Genomic DNA, 20,531 nt, shown 5'->3' with positions numbered 1-20,531 from the left:
AGACAGGGTCTCACTCTGTTACCTAGGCTGGAGTACAGTGGTATAATCATAGCTCACTGCAGGTTTGAACTCTTGAGCTCAAGCGATCCTCCTGCCTTAGCTTCTCGAGTTGCTGGGACTACAGGTACAAACCACCACACCTGGTTTTGTTGTTTTGTTTTTGTTTTGAGACAGGGTATCACTCTGTTGCCCAGGCTGAAGTACAGTGGCATGATCATGGCTCACTGCAGCCTTGGCCTCCCTGGGCTCAGATGATCCTCCCACCTCAGCCTCCTGAGTAGCTGAGTCTATAGGCATGCACCACCACGCCCAGCCAATTTTTTTTTTTTTTTTTTTTTTTTTTTTTTTTTTTTTTTTGCAGGCTGGGAGGTAGAGATAGGGTTTTGTCATATTGCCCAGGCTAGTCTCAAACTCCTGGATTCAAGCACTCCTCCTGCCTTGGCCTCCCACAACTGGGGTCACAAGGCATGAGCCACCACAGATGGCTGATTTTTATTCGTGTGTGTGTGTGTGTTTTCTTTTTTTTGGTAGAGACAGAGTCTTTCCATGTTGCCCAAGCTAGTCTTGAACTCCTGACTTAGGCAATCCTCCTGCCTGGGCATCTCAAAGCTCCTACTTGTTGAATGAATGGATAAATCCTCTCTACATTCAGTCTCTGAATGTAAGTGGCGTTTCCTGCATTATTGTTGGCCTGCTTTCATGACCCAGAGGCAATTGTTGATGGTTATCCACACTCAGCCTAGGAATTATTTCTTTTCTCTTTCTTCTTCTTCTCCTAACCCCCTTTTCTCCTTCTCTTGGCCCCCAGGGCAGTGATGTCTGGAGGAGGAGTAGGGAAGTCGTCCTGGAATAGGCAGTCCCAGCCACTTACCTCTCCCGAGGTGATGTGCGTTAGAGATTTAAATTGAATGAGCTTCTCAAAGGCAAAGGAAGAAACAGCTGTTCGGAACCTGATGGCTGTGCGCTGGTTGATGATCCAACTGGAGCACAGACTCAGAGACTTCACGCATTCGACGAAAAAAAGGGCTAAGCCAAGTCCCACCCCGTGGACAACATTCCCCGACTGCTCTTCTGAATATTCCAGGATCTTTGGTACAATCAATGTCTACAAGGAAATGGAAGTTTGGATCATTCAGACTGCCCCCTAAAAACATGTTTGATATTTTGTTGCTGGAAGAAGGGTTGGAAGGTCTGATTCATGCTGGGGATTTGTTGAAGGATCAAAGCTGACTTAAGCACAATTCTGCCCTCAAGAAGGTTACAGTGCAGTTGGAGAAGATTTAGGAGTTCGACTGAGCCAGTTCTGAAACCTTAGGTGGCTCTGTCCCAGTCCTGACAGGAGACGGGGGCCCACACAAAACAGTGATTTAGGAGGTAACAAAGTGGCTTTACAAAGGTGTGGGCAGAATTTAGGAAATCCAACAAGGCCTGGTGGAACACCACAGAGCTGGTGACAGCAACAAACAGTGGCTCCCTTAGGCCTAAGGGACAAAGGCAGGGAGAGGTTCTGGAGCACAGGAGGGGTTAGGCATGCAGAGAGGGTCGGGACAGAAGCTCTGGTCACCAGCCTCCAGGGACAGGGAGGGAGGCCGCCCAGGGAATACTATCCTGACGTCATCTTCTCCCTCCCTCCAGTCTCCCCTATTGGAATCTCCCACTAGTCAACCCCAACCAGAAGCCAGAGAGCAGTGGGGGCCCATTAATGTGATCCATACTAGGTGAACAGGGCAGGGTGGAAAATGATGGAGAGTGGATCTAAAAGACCCAACACCTGTCACCCAACTCAGTTATCTTCATTCTGTCATCGACTGCTGTTTCTTCCTGATTTACATTTACCTCCCCTTAGCTGGTACTGTAAGGCCGGCTGCCTTGCAGAGGGTCGAATGGACACATCCATCTCTTTCCGCGCCTGATAACTGAGTCATCACCCCCGCACCCGCCTCCGCATACCAGACCCAAGCCCACATTCAGCACTAAATTATGCATTCAGCCCCCAGCCCGCTGTTGATTAAACCCTGCAGGAAAATTTTTTTGAAGAAGCCCCATCAGACCCTGCCCGGTAGCAGTCGGCTCTGTATGCGCCCCCACCCCCCACCTCACCCCAAGCCCCGCTTACCCAAGGTCCCACCCGCCTACCCATAACCACTAACTCCAGGCATTTCCTGCTTCTTAATAGCCAATAAGATTGCCTTCACTTTGTTTCTCCAATAGCCAATCAAGGCCCACTTACCCAAAGTCCCGCCCACCTACCAATGGCAACTAGTTTCAGGCACTTGCTGCTTCCAAACAGCCAATAAAATTGCCTTTGCTTTGTTTCCCCAATAGCCAATCAATCGCCTTCCCTTCCCATAAAACCCCATGACCTAAATAGCCCGGTGCAACTTCTTTAGCCCCTTCCTGGGCCACAGAACCTCGCCGGGGAGCTGAATAAACTGGCTTCTCATTTTCTCATACTTGCCTCAGTTTCCTAATTTTACATCAGCAATAAACCTTACAGGTACCAGTGCCTCAGTTTTCTTCTGGGAAGACTCCCAACTCTCCTGTTGCATGCAGTCTAGACTGAACTGTCAATCAAAGTGCCCCACTTCTTCTGGCCAACCGGTGATCATGTGACCCCAGCTGGCCAATCAGATTCTTCCTCTGATTTGAGACTCTTGGGCTCAGGAACTGGAGAATAATGGGAAATAGAGCCCATTCATCCCCACCATGGTACCTGGAGAAGACCATTATTTCCTGCTACCTACATTCCCAGAGTTGCTCAAGCATTTCTCAGAGGAACTAATATGTACTGAACCAGGCCATGTTCTAAGTGCTTTATGTTCTTATCTCATTTAATGTTATCCTATGAGGCAGCACTCTGTTTTACATGCAAGGGTTTCCATAAGGTCTACACCTAAGGGCGCCATTGGATTCCATGAGGAAATCAAGGCACAGAGAGAGTGACTACACTGCCCGAAGTTACCCAGCAGCTAAGTGGCAGGGACATGGTTTGAACCCAAGCAGTGGCTACAGGGCCCCTCCTTGGTGGTTAGCTACTGCCCTCAAAAAGTCTTCATTTTCTAGACAACAGCTGAAAGATAAATGCATCCCCCACTCCTGGTATGGACTTGAACATGCCCCCAGTTCCATTTCTAAACTTCTGAAGCCTAGAGTCCCCCAAGCCTCACCAAATCCGCCACTTACTGGCCCGAGGACAGCGGTAACGCTGAAGCAGAAACCCAGAAACATATCCAAAATCATCCTTGTTCTCTGGAACCTCATCATCACCCGAAATACTGAAGCTTTTTCAATCCCTCGCCTTGAGACTTCTTCTTCCCAAAGGCGGCGAAGCCTTGAAAAGAGGAAAATGGAACTGGTGGAATCTCTTTGCATGTGACACAAAAACATCCTAGTTCTTGCTAGCCAAGAGCTTTGTTGCTGAAATTTTCAAACATAACAAAATAGAATAATGTAGGAATCTTCTGAGTACTCATCCCTCTTCTTCCAGAATTAAAAACGTTTGACACTTATGTTTCACGTCTCCTCCCTTTGTCTTTTGTTTCTTGGAGGATTTGAAGCAAACCTCAGTCATCATATCATTTTATCTATAAATGCTTCACTGTGTATCTCTTTCAGATAAGTCCCTTTAAAAAACCATAGCAACAAAGCTGGGCACAGTGGCCCATGCCTGTAATCCCAGCACTTTGGGAGGCCAAGGCAGGTGGATCACTTGAGGTCAGGAGTTCAAAATCATCCTGGTCAACATGGTGAAACCCCGTTTCTACTAAAAATACAAAAATTAGGCATGGCGGTGTGCGCCTGCAATCCTAGCTACTCGGGAGGCTGACACAGGAGAATCACTTGAACCCAGGAAGCAGAGGTTGCAGTGAGTCGAGATTATGCCACTGCACTCCAGCCTAGGTGACTGGAAAAAAAAAACAAACACATAGTAACAATAATTACTTAATGGCATTTAATGCCCAGTCTGCACTGAAATTTCTCTACTTATTTAAAAATGTCTTTATAAAGTTAATTTCTCTGAATCAAGATCCAAACAAGGTCCACATATTGCATCTAAAGGAGAAATCTGATAGCGCTCTTGCGTTGCATTTTAATCTGTAAGCATTTCCCCTTGTCTGCATTTCTATGCATGTATTTGTTGGAGAAACTGATTTTTATTCATCCTGTTGGATCTCCCACACTCTGGACTGAACTGATCTCATATCCATGGTGTTGTCTAACATAATTGTTGATCCCCTGTGCTTCCTAATAAACTGGTCATTAGACCCAAGGCTTAATGAAATCCAGGATTCATGCCATTTGGGAAAAAAATGTTAAGAGGTGATGTAGTGTACTTCCTGTCACCTCACATCAGAAGCCACATGATGTCTGGTTCCCACCTTAGGAATGTTGGCGTGTGTCAGCCTGACTCCTTCATTATCAAATTCTCCAACACTGATGACCACTGCCTAGTGCCACCTCCACTAGTGCTGGAAAAATGGAGTTTTCTAATTCTTCCATTCTTCCTGTATTTAGTAGTTTGGGAAATACAGTCAGACCTTATCTTTAAAACAAAAATAAAAACGAAGTGATTGGCCGGGCGCAGTGGCTCATGCCTGCAATCCCAGCCAAGCTGGGCGGATCACGAGGTCAAGAGATCGAGACCATCCTGGCCAACATGGTGAAACCCCGTCTCTACTAAAAAGAAAAAATTAGCTGGGTGTGGTGGCACATGCCTGTGGTCCCAGCTGCTCAGGAGGCTGAGGCGGAAGAATCACTTGAACCCAGGAGGTGGAGGTTGCAATGAGCTGAGATTGCACCACTGCACTCCAGCCTGGCAACAGAGCAAGACTCCATCTCAAAAAAAAAAAAAAAAAAAAAGGAGTGATTGCAAAACTGTTTGTGAACAGACATTGTGAGTAATGCAATTAAAAAGAGAATCAGTGAACTGGAAGAGAACGGAAGGAAATCAGGAATGGTTAGAGAAGAACAAGCTAACTCACATTTATTTAGCTGGTTACCTACTAAGCATCAAGTGTTTTTCCAGGTACTTTATTACTATAATTATTATTTTAAGATGGAGTCTCACTCTGTCACCCAGTCTGGAGTGCAGTGGCGTGATCTCGGCTCACTGCAACCTCTGCCTTCCAGGTTCAAGTGATTCTCCAGGTACTTTAAAAATTGAATTTATTACCTCTTTTGTTTCTTGCAACAATCCTATGAAGGACCATGAAATAAATTTATGATCCACTATTTTATACACAAAGACACAGGGCCCAAAAAGGGAAACTTGTCTGATATCACAGGTGGTAAGAGGTGAGAACCTGACCAATATCTGGCATTTTCCAAAAAGCATTTCCTGGAACCATTTCTTTTTTTCTTGCCAAATAAGTCTGAGAAGGAATGGATCAAAGTTTACCCATTTTCTATATTCCATGTAAAAACATGTGCCTTCAATATGTTCAGTTGCTTTATAAATCTACAACACCTGGCTGTAATACAACATTTCACGAACTCCCCTGACTACTGAAGGCTCTTTTTAGGGAGGCTTTTATGAGACTATAATTTCCAGAAAACATTTGGAAACTTTTGTTTTCCACCTGGTATCTCTCATGAAGCACTAGAGGTAGGAACATGAATATAGGACCTTTAAAATCATATAATCACATATTCATATTCTTCCACTTTTGGTCCTCATATTAACTTGTGTGGTGGGTGGTGCAAGAAATTTAATCACACCATTAATTAGTGGTGGTTTGAGCATTGGGAGACTGGGCCACTTACCCAAATGTCTCTGTTGTCACTCAGTGTCACTGTTGAATGCCTGATCCAGAAGAGAGAATGAAATGGGACTAGAGGTGGTCATTTCTAACTTTTTTGGGCCAGGCATGGTGGCTCACGCCTGTAGCTCCAGCAATTTGGGAGGCCGAGGCAGGTGGATCACCGGAGGTCAGGAGTTCAAGGCAAGCCTGGCCAACATGGTGAAGCCCCATTTCTACTAAAAATACAAAAATTAGCTAGGCATGGTGGCAAAGGCCTGTAATCCCAGCTACTTGAGAGGCTGAGGCAGGAGAATCACTTGAACCCAGGAGGCAGAGGTGGCAGTGAGCCAAGATCATACCTCTGCACTCTAGCCTGGGCGACAAAGCAAGACTCTGTCTCAAAAAATAATAACAAAAATAAGATTTAAAAATAAAAAATAAATAACTTTCTTGGGTTCACAAGCCTTTTGGTAAGTCTGATTAGAAATGTGAATTCTTGCTCCAGAGAAAGAGCTCCAGCCCATATGTACAAAATATGCATACCATTTTAGGTGATTCATGAACCTCAGGTTAGGAGACCTCACTTAGTGTGAGGCTTCTTCTTATAGGAAGAGCCAAGTCTGGAATGGTCCCTCCCTACCACCCTTAAGCATCTCTGGTCATCGTCCCACCAAGAGATGGTCTTTAACCTGTCCATTGGCTTGCCCAGCACAGCTTCACCTTTGGACATTTTTGTCTGAGGCATCGTGGACTGACAGTGGCGGGATGCTGTTCTCGTCTAAGCGATTCTGGAAGCCTTGGATCATGAACGGGGTGAGCCATGAAACGGTGAAGTAGGAGAACAAACCAGCATTGTCCAAGGGATGGGGGGCAGGAAACCTAGCAGAGGGGCCACAGGGATAAGAATGAAGTCAGGATCAAGATTTTGCAAGGATGAACGATAACCATGGACAAACACAAGAGAGTCACCCAGATCTACACACAAGCATGTTTTCATGACTCTTATTTGTAAGTAGAAAATCATAAACAACAAAAATACCCATTAACTGAGGAATTATTTAAACAAAAAAGAGAGAAATTATGATCTACCCATACTATGAAATGCAACGTAGATGTTTTGTTTTGTTTTGTTTTGTTTTAATAGGGTTTGTTTATGGGTAGAACACAGGAAGAGTTCCAAGCAAGAAATAAAAAAAGGCAACATTCAGATTAAAAACTCAGTGTTGGCCAGGCGCGGTGGCTTATGCCTGTAATCCCAGCACTTAGGGAGGCTGAGGCGGATGGATCACCTGAGATCAGGAGTTCAAGACCAGCCGGGCCAACATAGTAAAAGCCTATATCTACTGAAAATACAAAAATTAGCCGAGTATGGTAATGCACACACCTGTAATCTAGCTACTTGGGAGGCTGAGGCACGAGAATCACTTGAACCTGGAGGCAGAGGTTGCAGTGAGCTGAGATCATGCCACTGCACTCCAGCCTGGGAGACAGAGTGCGACTCCGTCTCAAAACCAAAAAAATAAAAGAAAAAAATGCTTGGCATTTTTTTTACATATATAAAAAAGGAAGAAAGGAGGGAAAGCAGACAAACAGTATGTACATTTATATCAAACTTCTGATAGTGGTTGACTTTGAAGAAGGTGTCAGAGTTGGCAAAGGAATAGGAAGAGAGAGTCTCATGGCTTTAATTCTTCTGTGAAACTTTTGCAAACAATAAAATTGAATACATACATAAATAAAGATGTTAAGGTATTATCTTTAAGAATAATTTACAAATACCCAACATGATTAAATTATGGCATTGGGATTATGTGTCATTTTTCTACTTTTTTTTTTTTTTTTTTTCTTGCACATAGTTTTTTTACTTTTTGTTGCTAGAACTTCATAATAAACCTTCATAAATGCTAGGACGGGTTCTTCATCTTATTTTTTTTTCAAAATTGTCTTTAAGGTTATGTGTCCCAATGGGAAGAAAATGCAATTTGAAAACAGTCTTGAGGAGAAAGACGGGAAGATGAAAATGCCGAACTCATGATATTTCTTTTTGGGGGGTAGGGGAGAGGGGCTATGACAACTTTTCTCTACCCTTTTATATTCTCACAGCACTGGGCTGTGAGTTCTCGACAAGGCTGGCCACATGCCCTTGCCAGGGATATTGGAGCAAGGAGTGGGTGAGGGTAGGGCAAGAGATCGTACCATTTGCGATCACAAAAGATAGGGCAAGACCTGTGAGCCAGTGCCAGTATCTCAAAGTCCCAACAGAAACAATGTATTTACTTAAACCGAGGTTACCCAGGTGAACAAAACACCAAGGTTCTTTGTTCCTGGTGGAGATAACATTAATTCAATATGGTAACAATGCAACTCGTATTGACAGAGGCTCAGATTTTAAAAATGGGAAAACAAATGCAGTTTGTTGATAGATGAAATCTTAGAAAACATGTTAGAGAGAAGGGGAAATGGAAAATACAAAATGAACTTTTGGTGATGAAAAGCTGGAGTCAGACTAGCAGAGCGTTAAGGTCTTGTCAGTAAATGACAAATAGATGAGCGTGTGCATGCTTACAGGAACGTGATTCTGTACAGCCCCTGAAAGCAAAGCTGTATTAAGTTAGAAAGCAACTTCGTCCTAAATTATAAAGTATTACTATGTTGCTTTAGTATTTATTATAATAAAAAGGGTTTGAAATATAGCTGTTCTTTATGCATAAAATACACAGCTAGAACCATCACTGCTAGAAAAAGAAACAAAAACAAACTCATATTGAATGGCTGTTTCCCTATCCCAAAGATGTCTCAATCTGACTTTATTTGGCTACACTAAAGAATGTAGTATGCTTAGCTTTCCATTTGCATGACGTGTGGTATGGATGATATTTTAAATTGAAAAGTTCGTCTTACATTATTTTTACAGGGAAGACCGTTTTCAGTTCTTTTGATATTATACATAGTCTTTTATGTAATCTACTGGCATATGTTTTGTTAACTGTTTAATGACTGGATATTTTCCACCAACTTTTGAAATAAAAATGAGTGTTTTATACTTGTACATCGTTTTAAAGTCTATTTAAATTGCCTGACCAGGTGTGGCAGCTCACATCTGTAATCCCAGCACTTTGCGAGGCCAAGGTAGGTGGATCACTTGAGGTCAGGAGCTTGAGACCAGCCTGGCCAACATGGTGAAACCCATCTCTACTAAAGATATAAAAATTAGCGAGGCATGGTGGTGGGCGCCTGTAATCCCAGCTACTTGGGAGGCTGAGGTAGGAGAATCACTTGAACCTAGGAGGTAAAGGTTGTAGTGAGCTGAGATCACACCACTACACTCCAGCCTGGGCAACAGAGTGAGACTCCATCTCAAAAAAAAATTAAAATGAACAAACAAAATTGTTATGCGACTTTTTTCTGTTAAACATGGAAAGCAATTTGGGGACGATTACATTAAACTATGATTGATTCGGGGAAACACACTGAATTTCTTTTATTCTTAAATTTAAGGCTAACATCCTAGGGCTTTCCTGTGGCTCCTATCTGCTCTTATAACCAAGGCCGGTATCCTTAATGTGGCCTTTGAGAACCTGCCTGATCCACTGTCATCTGCCTGCCTCTGAAGCTTCACCTCATGCCACGCCCACATCGCACAAGACTCTCCAGCGACACTGGCCTCCTGGGCACGTCACACTGTGTTCCTTGCACCTCCAGGTAAGGCTGTCCCACACGCTGTTCCCCGATCATTCTTCTTCTGCTCTTGCTTAGGAAACTCTTGTTCCCTGTCTAGGAGTCACTCAGCTTAAGCCACTCAGAACCTATCAAGTTGTCACCATTCTCTTGTCCCTCAAAACTTGCATACTTCTTCACAGCACCTTTCTCAAGCAGCTTGTAATCACATTCATTTACAGGTTTATTTGCTTATTGTCTCTCTCCCACGTGAGGTCCATGATGGCAAAGATTGCCTCTGTTTTGCTCACTGTTCCTCCCCTGTGCTGTAGCACAGTGCCTGGCACATGTAGGTGCTCAATGGTCCTTTCTGAATGAATGAATAATGAATGAATGACTGTGATGATGGTATCTCCCTGATGTGCCTCAGGCTGCTCTGAAGGGATTTGGCTCTGTAGGGACATAGTTATGCAACCTTTGGGAGAGGTCTAGTTGAGAAGGTTGGCGTTATCCTGGTGGATACAGCCTTCCTCCCCTCCCCCAATCAGGACTCACCTTGGCTTGGGGCGGAAGGGAATCATGGTTCTCCAGGCAGCATCATACTTTCCCCACGGTGGGACACCCGCTCTCCCCGGGGCCTCAGGATTTCTCTCTTGCTGATTCCAGGGGCCGTATGGGACAGTGTAGGTTTTCTTGGAAAAGAGAAACAAAAGAGCATCAGTTTCAAATCTCATAAATTCTGTCCTGAGGGAATGTAGGACCAGATGCTCATGGTGAGATAGATGGTTCCACATCCTGCTTTCTAAAGAAAGGGTTCCACACCAGGAAAAAGCCGGCGGTCCAAGAGTCAGGGCAACTGGGTCCCAGCATGCACTCTGCCCCGCATTTGCTGAGTGAGTCTGGTCAAGTCACTCTATGTCTTTGAATTTTTATCTTACAGTAAATAATTTAGACAGGAACAAAGGGTGCCATAATTGCCTGCAGAATGAGAGACTAAGTCACTCTCTGAGAGTAAATCTACTAAAAAGAAACCAATAAGTAAAAAAGTCATCCTGAAATATTATGTTTCCCTTTTGACAACTAAAATAAAAGGACAAGTAATTTTTAGGATTTCATATAGAATAAATAATACTATTTTAAAAGCACATCAGGGACTAACAGAAAGAGATTCAGATTAGCGGTTACATCAGGTAGGGAGAGTTGGAAAATGAGATGGGGGAAGACCAGTTACTGCAAGTGATTGTCAAGGTCCAAGCTGGTGTGTTGGTGATGGGTTTGCAGATGCTTATTATTATTATAAGTAAATGCATAGATAAATAGATAGTAGATGATAAATAGATATAGAGATAGATACTATCTGATCTCTATACAATCTTATGCATAGAGATATGCATAAACCGTGAAGATGTGTCATGATGATGGATTATAATTGAGATAGTTTTTGAAAGCCTGAGGTCCATTTGAAAAAAATCAAGGGTAGCTGAGTGGGGTGGCTCATGCTTATAATCTCAGTGATTTGGGAGGCCAAGACAGGAGGATCGTTTGAGGCCAGGAGTTCAAGACCAGCCTGGGCATCACAGGAGATCCCCTTTTCTATGAAAAGAATGTAAAATTAGCTGGGTGTGGTGGTATGTGCCTGTAGTCCCAGTTACTCAGGGGGCTGAGGTGGGGGAATCACTTGAACCCAGGAAGCTTCATTGAGTTATGACCTTGCCACTGTACTCCAGCCTGGGTGACAAAGCAAGACCCTGAGTCAAAAGAAAGAGAGAGAGAGAAAAGAAAAAAGAAAAAAATTCAAGAGTAAATAAATATGGGACAAAATTGTTTGACCTAGTTTATGGCCATGGAGAATATTCTGCCAACTCAATTTCCTGGTGTGCTGATGTTAAGAGATTTACTTACATAACTAAGTCCTGAAACCATGTCATCGCCTATGTCCATGCCAAGATTCACGAGGCCACCAGAAGAGTTGGGCATCCAGTATGTCCTCTTCCTAGTCATTTTCAGTTCCTGCCAATTCTTCGTTTCCCAGAATCAGAGAATCTGAAAAGACAGCAGGAGTTAGAAGCAGCTTAGGTCCAGCCTTGAGCAGCCAGGAAAGGGGGCATCACCTTGCAGGGAGCACTTTGGGGCCATGCAGAGGTTTGGGTCCCTGCTTTTTCTTCTCTTTAGCATGTGCTTGATCCCTCTTTTTAAACATCTTCTTAGACCTCAGCCCCAAATCACTGAGAGAAACCTTCTCTAACCACCTCCACAACCTACCCCTAACATCATACCACTGATCCTAGCCAATCTCCTTTGGTCTATCAAAGCCCGGGTCATAAAATCATGCTTCTTGTTTTATCCCAGTCTGTAACTGTGTATTTGCTTGAATCATTATTTGTTCAGACTTCATTCATGCACTACACAGAGAGCCTCACAAGGACAGGGACATGTCTGCTTTGCTCGCTGTTGAATTTCTGGGGCCTGGAAAATGCTGGGAGGTGCTCAATAAATGAATGATGAATGGACACATACATGAATGAAAGGAACATCATTTCCCATTCTTTCACTCTTAGTTTCACAGACCCCAGAGGGAATCTGGGCACAAGTTAGGAAACTTAAATAATAAAGGATTTTTTAAAAAGTAATATGCCATTCATATTTGTTTTTCTGAGTATGTGACTCATTCCCTGGTTGATTTAGAACATTCATGTGCCTGGTGCAGGAGTGGAGGTGGTAATTAGGAATGTTCTGAAGAGATGGAAAGAGAAATAAAGTGTGCAGCAGAGCCAGGGCCATGGGGGTACAGCCTGTGATCCCCAGGGCCCCACACCCAGAAGGGCCTCAGACTTAATTTAATGGTTTTCTGTTGCCATCTTGAAATTCTTAATAAATTTGAACAAGACAACTCACATTTTCATTTTCATTTTGCACTGGGACCCACAGTTATGTAGTTGGCCGTGGTGTTCAGATGCAGTTTTTACCACTCAAATACTGAGGCTGGGCATGGTGGCATGCACCTGTAATTTTGGGAGGCTGAGGTGGGAGGACTGCTTGAGCTCAGGAGTTCAAGACCAGCCTGGGCAATATGGTGAAACCCTGTCTCTACCAAAAATAAAAAATTAGCTGGATGTCGTGGTGCATGCTTGTGGTCCCAGCTACTTGAGAGACTGAGGCAGAAGAATAATTTGATTCTGGAAGGTAGAAGTTGCAATGAGCCGAGATTGTGCCACTGCACTCCAGCCTGGGGAACAGAGCAAGACCCCATCTCAAAAAACAAAACAAACATTCAAATATTGGATTGCACTTCAAGCAAATATACTGCAAGCTAACCCATTACTTTCGGAGAAGTTTCTCTAAATTTCTTTGTTCCACTCCCTCCCATCCCACTTCCTTTTACCAAATCACAACCAGATCTGGTAGAGTCAGTTACTGGAATTTTCCTGCAGACCATATAAGATAGACTTCCCAGCCATGGCACCAGGCCATAGGCTTACTTGCCATGTAGTGGTAGAATGTGGATACTTCAGGGATTATAGAAAAGAGAAAAGAGAGAAAAGGAGGCATATTAGTTAAGGGAGAGTGGCCCATACTCTTTACAGCTCTCGCAAGAAGACTGGCTGCCATGAACCAGCCTGGAATATAGATACATTAAAGTAGAACTGGCATGATTCAGTAGAAGGAGGCCTCAGCTGGTAGGGCCACGGTATATTGCTGTATGGCGTATTCACACACAAAGATCCCCAGGAAAGGGGATAGAGCAGGAGGTGGAGGCAGCAAGTCACATCCTCACAAAGGGCTGACTCAGTGCTGTACTGATAAATGTTTGTATCTGTAATAAACCTGTGATTGCACTGGTGATTAAGTATAGTTCCAACGCTACCTGACACTTTGCTCTATGTTAACAAGTAAGAGGAAAGTGCAATACCAGAGATGTATGTTGGTTGACTCTTCACTCATTTCTCAATGACCTGAGTAACTTTGCTGAATAGTTTTCAAATGCTGAAAGAATATTCCCTTATTTTATTTTACTACTCACAATGTAATGGCTATAGACACCATGCACTTGTAAATTTAATCTGCATTATTAATATTTTCTACATTTCTTTCTTAAGACTAGACAATCAACAAAATAATAAATCCAGCCCTAATGTGTAGCCTTTGCCCATCTCTGTGGTGTAAACACACCCATCGTGGCCAACTTCATGATGTGATACCAAAATAACTCCACCTAATGCAGAGCTGGGAAGAGAAGTGCAGCACAACGTTATCACATAGTGTTTCTACCACAGAGCTATAATAGATGTAAGTAACCTCAAAAGTATAAATAACAGTACATGGTAGCAAAATAAATAGGGAATGATACATTTTGAGTATTATCTTTGTTTTTGATATAATTTATTTAATTGTAAGTTTATATACTTTTATTTTTAATAATGTTTGTATTTGACAGCAAGGCACTCAGAATTCATGAAAATTTGACCCCTGATTCTCATGAGGCAGTATGGACAGCACCAGCAGACCACTGTGGCATCCAGCTTTCAAGAGTGCTGCCTTTTCCTAAGTCCTTCTCTTGCTAGGCACATTGTTTTCCAGTTTGCTTCTAAGTGTTCTTTGGGCTGTGGCTGGCTGTGCCTGATGGTAAGCTTTCTTGGCTTCCCTATAGTATATATGGGAACAAGAAGTTGCTAAAAGTCTTGGTGAAGGGCTTTCCGGAAGTGGCCTAATGGACAACCCAGGCTACAAACAGTTGAGAGTCATGGAGAGATCTTGGAGGGGGGAATGGTGCCAACAGAAGTGGGACGGGGAGGCCTAGCAACTCAAAGAACACACCCAGGTGAGTGAGCCAAAAAAGCACCACTTGAAAGCCTACCCAAGATCCAGTTGGCTTGCAAAGACAGCAGAACAGGTGGTGAGCAGGCGGACAAAGGCCTCCCCTGGGAAAGCCTAGGGGCAGAGGTCACTGTGCCCAGGTCCCAGACTCTTCCTTTGCCAGATGACAACTCTGAGACAGAGCCTTTAGTGAGCATTATTTAATAAAATTATTTAAATTATTGGCTCAAACAAGATCTTAAAATGGTAAGCCAAAACATCTATTTTTCCCTCACTAACCAGCAAGTGGGGGATCATGAGGAAGACCAGATTTGTAGAGACCAAGTAAAGAAATTAGATTTTCTCTCACCTCTCAGCTATAGTATGATTTGCCAACCTGGTTTATTCAAATATACCTGTAAAGAGATGCAACGAGGGTTTCATAGGTGTAACTCTTTCCTATTCAAGATTCACCCAGGAAACTAACAACAAGGAAAATAAAACCAAATGAAAATTAAGAAAATGTAAATATGTAATCATTGTGTTTGCAAATCAGTCGCTCGTCCCAAGCAAACGAGCTCAGTCACACATTAGCTTTGGCCTCCTTCCAGTTCCATGAAGCCCGCCTCCACTTCCTGGACTGACCAGGGGAATTCCCTCCAGAACTTTCTTTGGCAGTCCCAGAAAAGTTCGCTGGCCTCTCAATTCTCTTTACAGAAAAAACTGGAACTGGAGTTTATTCACTCTAATTAATGTAAGACCATCGCTGTAGTCAGGATGGAAACCAGGAATGACTGGGAATCACATAGAGAGGAAACAACCGCTGCTTCCAGCCCTTCGTTTTCACAATCCCCAGGGGCAAAGATCAGGATGACAAATTTGGTTTGGACTTGGGCTGTTTGCATATGGTGAAATAGCCTGTGAACAGAAGGGGAGCCACTGGAGGAGGGTAACCTGTATCAAGGGCTTTCTGGAGGATCTGATTTATTTCCTTGTTGTTCTTATGCCGCAGGGTCTAGCGTCCAAGACCAGAAGGTACATCAGAGGCTAAGAAAGTGTCCAAGGCAAGGGGCCAGAAGCACCTGCCAGCTGTGCCCTAAAGAAGTTTAAGCGATTAGATCTTACACCTCCTGTACCTCACCCTGTGCTATTTAACTTTCTCTGCTCTTAGGTTTATTTACTTCTGTTAGTTCCAATAGCTCCAGGAGGGTATCTTGTCGACTGCAGAATTCCCACATCTCAGTACCTGGCCTTCTCCTCGATTTCAGAAGCTAGGATGATCCTCTCACCTTGATCTTTGCACTAGTCCTAACATCTGCCAAGAATATTCTCCTCCCACCTCTTTACAGAACTGGTTCATTCTTGACATTCAGGACTCAACTGAAATGCCAGCTCCTCAGAATAACCTTCCCAGATTCCCTCTCTCCACACACCTTCTGCATATTTTCCTATTCTACTACGTTTACTCATTACATTCTGAAATTGCCATTTCTTTCCTTATTGGCTTATTTGTTTTCTGCATACCTCATGAGAATGTAAGCTCTTTGAAACCAGAGACCTTCTCTGTCTTGTTCACAGATGTGTCCTTAGATATAGAAGAGTGCCCAGCACATAGTATATGCGTAACAAATACTTGATGAATAAATGAATGACGTACATGCAGAACCTGTCCAAAAAAAAAAGGAGCTGGGAGAGCCACAGAGTCACAGAAGACTTCACATTTAAATTTTTAATGTTCTCCCAAGTGGGGTGACACATCCCATCAGAGAGATACAGTGACAGGATTGAATGAGGGTTTTCATCAGACAGGCAGGTTAAACTTGGGACTATTTCCATACCACACCACATCTTCTATAGAGCAGCATTAATTTGCATTTTAAAAACTAAATCCAGCAATTATTATGGGAACAGAACATTCATACAGTATTGTTTATCGTATGAATGGTTGTTGTGGCATGTGTATGTATTAGGCCATTTATGCCTAGTGTTCCATTATTGGAACACTAAGCATGAGAGAGTTATTTATATCCTACTGCTCAAGGTCATCACCAAGGTCAGATTACAAAAGTTCAAAAAAGTGCAACCTCAGGCACAGTGGGTTAAAAGCATTAAACATTAGTGTTTTCAAAATATACCATAACATTGGTAAGCTGATTTTAGAAGTTCTTTGTTAAAACTCTGGAAGCCTGAAAGAATGCAGTCCCTCCCCTCTTACCCTTGGAGAGACCCTTAATGAACAGGTAAGTGCTTGAGGATCTGGGCTACATATGTTTTATCTCTGTATCACCCCCAGAGTCTGTCACAGGGTAGGGTACCTTATATACATTCAGAGAAGTGATCGAAAACTTGATTATAGCCAGGATCTTCAGCTACTGGCTCAACGTTTCTCCAGGCCCTGGTGGCTAAGGCCCCAACCTAGGATAATCCTTCTCAATTGTTTTTCCCTAAATCTTCATGTCCAATCCAACAGCCTATTCTCTTGAAGTTACAATCAAATATAGCTTGACAGCACCTGCTCCTAGTCTAAGTCATCACTTCTTACCTGGATAACTGCAACCACCTTCTCATCGGCCTCTCTGCTTTTGATCTTAAGTCCTTACATTCCATTCTCCACGTTGCACCCAAAATGAACTTTTGAAAATATAAGCCAGATAATGTTATTCCTCAACTTGATCTCTCCAATGGCTTCCATCAGGTTTAGAGTAAAACCCAAACTCCTTACCAGAGCCTACATAGCCCTCTATAATCTGACCCTGCTCACCTTATTGCAGCTGGAACCACTAGGTCCCAAGCTCAGACATTCCAGGAACAGGTTTCTCAAACACCCTAAATTCATTCTAGCCACAAAGTCTTTGCAAGTGCTGCTTTTTCTGCCTGGAACAGTGCCCTTGGCCCCCACCCCCTAATCTTCACGTTGATCTATACTTTTTCTTTTCTTTTTTTTAAGACAGGGTTTCACCATGTTGACCAGGCTGGTCTTGAACTCCTGACCTCAGGTGATCCGCCCGCCTCGGCCTCCCAAAGTGCTGAGATTACAGGCGTGAGCCACCACGCCTGGCCGATCTATGCTTTTTCACAGTGCAGGGATCAGTTCAAATGTCGTCTTTTCAGAGAGGCCTTACCTGACCATCTAAAAGGCTTAATACTATCCAGAAAAAAAAATTTTCCTTATTTCTTTCCTTGTTTATTGTTTGTTTTTCCCACTAGAATGTCAGCTTCATGAAAGCAGAAACCTTGTCTGTCTCATTCCCTGATGTATCCCCCATTACCTAGACTATTGTCCAGCACATCATCAGTGTTCAAAAAATATTTTTAGTGAATGATTACTGAAATGAATATTAAGCAAAGTGATAATGTTCAGTGAATGAATGAAAGAAGGTGGGATCCTGTCAGATAAAGTGCTTTAGGCAGGAGCTTCTAAGATCCTGTATTTATCTCACTCCCACAGCACTTAGTAACCTGATTTCTTCTTTCCCTTATCTGTTGCACACATGTAAACACATAGTTCTGTCTGCCCTACCTCATACTCAGATGTTTATGGATCTGTTCTCCTGACTGAGAGATGTTTGAGATTAGGACCTTGTTTTGGGACCCATCTACTTCTCTGCAATTAGCTCAGGGCCTGGCACTGAGAAGTCCCTCAGCAAATAACTCTTGATATGGATGGACTTTCATTTCCTTCCAGAATTCCAAAAGCATTGCTGGACTTCATATTGAAGAAAATACTCCCCCTGAAACCTAAGGCCAAACCCAAATCAAATCTCAACATGCAGGAATGGTCAAATCCAAAACAATTCAAGCAAAAAAGCCCCACAACATTATTGGATTAGAATCCATAAAAACTAAATATCTATGAGACCATACTAACATATAAAAGTAAATGAGTAAGTAAATACATGGGGGAGATGAAACAGCTCTTTTTTACAGTAGAATTCTAAATAATAAATGTAAAATTACACCTACAACCACCAGATCTTCAGCAAACTTGACAAAAACAAGCAGTGGGGAAAGGATTTCCAATTTAATAAATGGTGCTGGGAGAATTGGCTAGCCATATGCAGACAACAGAAACTGGACCTCTTTCTTCCACCTTATACAAAAATTAACTCAAGACGGATTAAAGTCTTAAATGTAAAACCCAAAACTATAAAAACTCTAGAAGAAAATCTAGGCAATACCATTCAGGACATAGGCATGGGCAAAGATTTCATGATGAAAACAAAAAAGCAACTGCAACAAAAGCAAAAATTGACAAATTAGATCTAATTAAACTAAAGAGCTTCTGCACAGCAAAAGAAACTACCATCAGAGTGAACAGGCAACACAGGTTGGGAGAATGGGAGAAAAATTTTGCAATCTAGCCATCTGACAAAGCCTAGTACCCAGAATCTACAAGGAACTTAAAAAAAATTACAAGAAAAAAAACAAACAACCTCATTAAAAAGTGGGCAAAGGACATAAACAGACGCTTCTCAAAAGAAGATATTCATGTGACCAGCAAACATGAAAAAAAAGCTCAATATCACTGATCATTACAGAATGCAAATCAAAACCACATTGAGATGCCATCTCACACCAGTCAGAATGGCAATTATTAAAAAGTCCAGAAACAATAGATGCTGATGAGGTTGCAGAGAAAAAGGAGCACTTTTACACTGTTGGTAAGAGTGTAAATTAGTTTAACCATTGTGGAATACAGTATGGCAATTCCTCAAAGATCTAGAGGCAGAAATGCCATTTGACCCAGCAATCCCATTACGGTGTATATACCCAAAGGACTATAAATCACTTTACTTTAAAGATACATGCATATGTATGCTCATTGCAGCACTGTTCACAATAGCAAAGACATGGAATCAACCTAAATGCCCATCGATGATAGACTGGATAAAGAAAATATGGTAAATATCCACCATGGAATACTATGCAGCCATGACAAGGAATGAGATCATGTCCTTTGCAGGGACATGGGTGGAGGTGAAAGCTGTTACCCTCAGCAAACTAACAGGATCAGAAAAACAAACACTGCATGTTCTCACTTATAAGTGGAAGCTGAAGGATAAGAACACATGGTAGGGGAACAATACACAATGGGACGTGAAGAGGGAAGGGGTAGGGACAGAAAGAGTGTCAGGAAGAATAGCTAATGGATGCTGGGCTTAATACCTAGGTAATGGATTGATCTGTTCAGCAAACCACCACGGCACATGTTTACCTACATAACAAGCCTACACATCCTGCACATGTACCCTGGAACTTAAAATATTAGCTCGGTGCAAAAGTAATTGTAGTTTCTTGCCATTACTTTTGCACAAGCCTAATAAAAATTGAAGGAAAAATAAACAAATAAATGTAAAATTATCTCCTTACACAATACTTAGTAGTTACAAAGAGAAAAATAGTAACTTACAGTGAACAAATTTGACAGATATCACCTTCACTTGACAAGTAAAGATTCAACTCATCATTAAATAAGACATTTCATCATATGTCACATGGCGACAACATCACTTTTATGGTATTTGGCGCCAAAATGCATACCATTGATCTAATCATGAGAAACAGTAGATAAACTCGAATTGAATGAACTCCTACAAAATAACTGACTGATATTCTTTAAAAGTATCAAGGTTTTAAAAGACAAAAAAATATTGAGGAATTGCCACAGATTAGAGGATACCTAGGAGAGTTCATGACAAAATAGAGTGGGATCCTGGATATTGGATCCTGGACCAGATCCAATGAAGGACATTAGTGGGAAAACTGGCAAAATGTGGGTAAGGTCTATAGGTTACATGACAGTAATGTTAATTTCCTGGTTTTGATAATTGAACTATGATTATTTAAGATGGTAACAGGCAAAACTGGGTGAAAGGTGTATAGGAACTCTTTGCTGTGTTTTTGTGTATCTAAAATAAAATTGGGCCAGGCACGTTGGCTCACGCCTGTAATTCCAGCACTTTGGGAGGCCTAGGTGGACGGATCACTTGAGGTCAGGAGTTCGAGATCAGCCTGGCCAACATGGTGAAATCTCCTCTCTACTAAAAATACAACAATTAGCTGGGTGTGGTGGCGGGCACCTGTAATCCCAGCTACTCGGGAGGCTAAGACAGGAGAATTGCTCGAAACCAGGAGGTGGAGGCTGCAGGGCGCAGATATAGCACCATTGCACTCCAGCCTCCGCGACAGAGCGAGAGTCTGTCTCAAAATAAACAAACAAACATCAGTTAGAATCAAAAGTTAAAAACACTTCAAGAATATACAATTCAAATGAGGTCATCCTTCCAAACATACTCTGTAAGTCAGGCGAAGGCTTGAGTGTGCTTGAGTGCGCCTCTT

General features: G+C 42.6%; 1 protein-coding gene across 1 annotated transcript in view; it reads right to left on the bottom strand.

Moving 5' to 3' along the window:
- Positions 1-11,435, bottom strand: part of ABCC11 (ATP binding cassette subfamily C member 11) — a 67,024-nt gene extending 55,589 nt beyond the window's left edge. Inside the window, exons 1-5 of the mRNA XM_017530181.2 lie at positions 11,301-11,435; positions 9,954-10,090; positions 6,462-6,620; positions 3,184-3,331; positions 872-1,105 (exon numbers count right to left, since the gene is read on the bottom strand). Of these exons, the coding sequence (XP_017385670.1) occupies positions 872-1,105; positions 3,184-3,331; positions 6,462-6,620; positions 9,954-10,090; positions 11,301-11,399 (777 nt within the window). The 5' untranslated portion in view covers positions 11,400-11,435. The remainder of the gene's footprint in view (positions 1-871; positions 1,106-3,183; positions 3,332-6,461; positions 6,621-9,953; positions 10,091-11,300) is intronic.
- Between the last annotated feature and the right edge of the window lie 9,096 nt (positions 11,436-20,531).

This window comes from Cebus imitator, unplaced genomic scaffold, assembly GCF_001604975.1.
Source record: "Cebus imitator isolate Cc_AM_T3 unplaced genomic scaffold, Cebus_imitator-1.0 Scaffold63, whole genome shotgun sequence".
Lineage (NCBI taxonomy): Eukaryota > Metazoa > Chordata > Mammalia > Primates > Cebidae > Cebus > Cebus imitator.
This window is presented reverse-complemented; position numbering and strand designations above follow the sequence as displayed.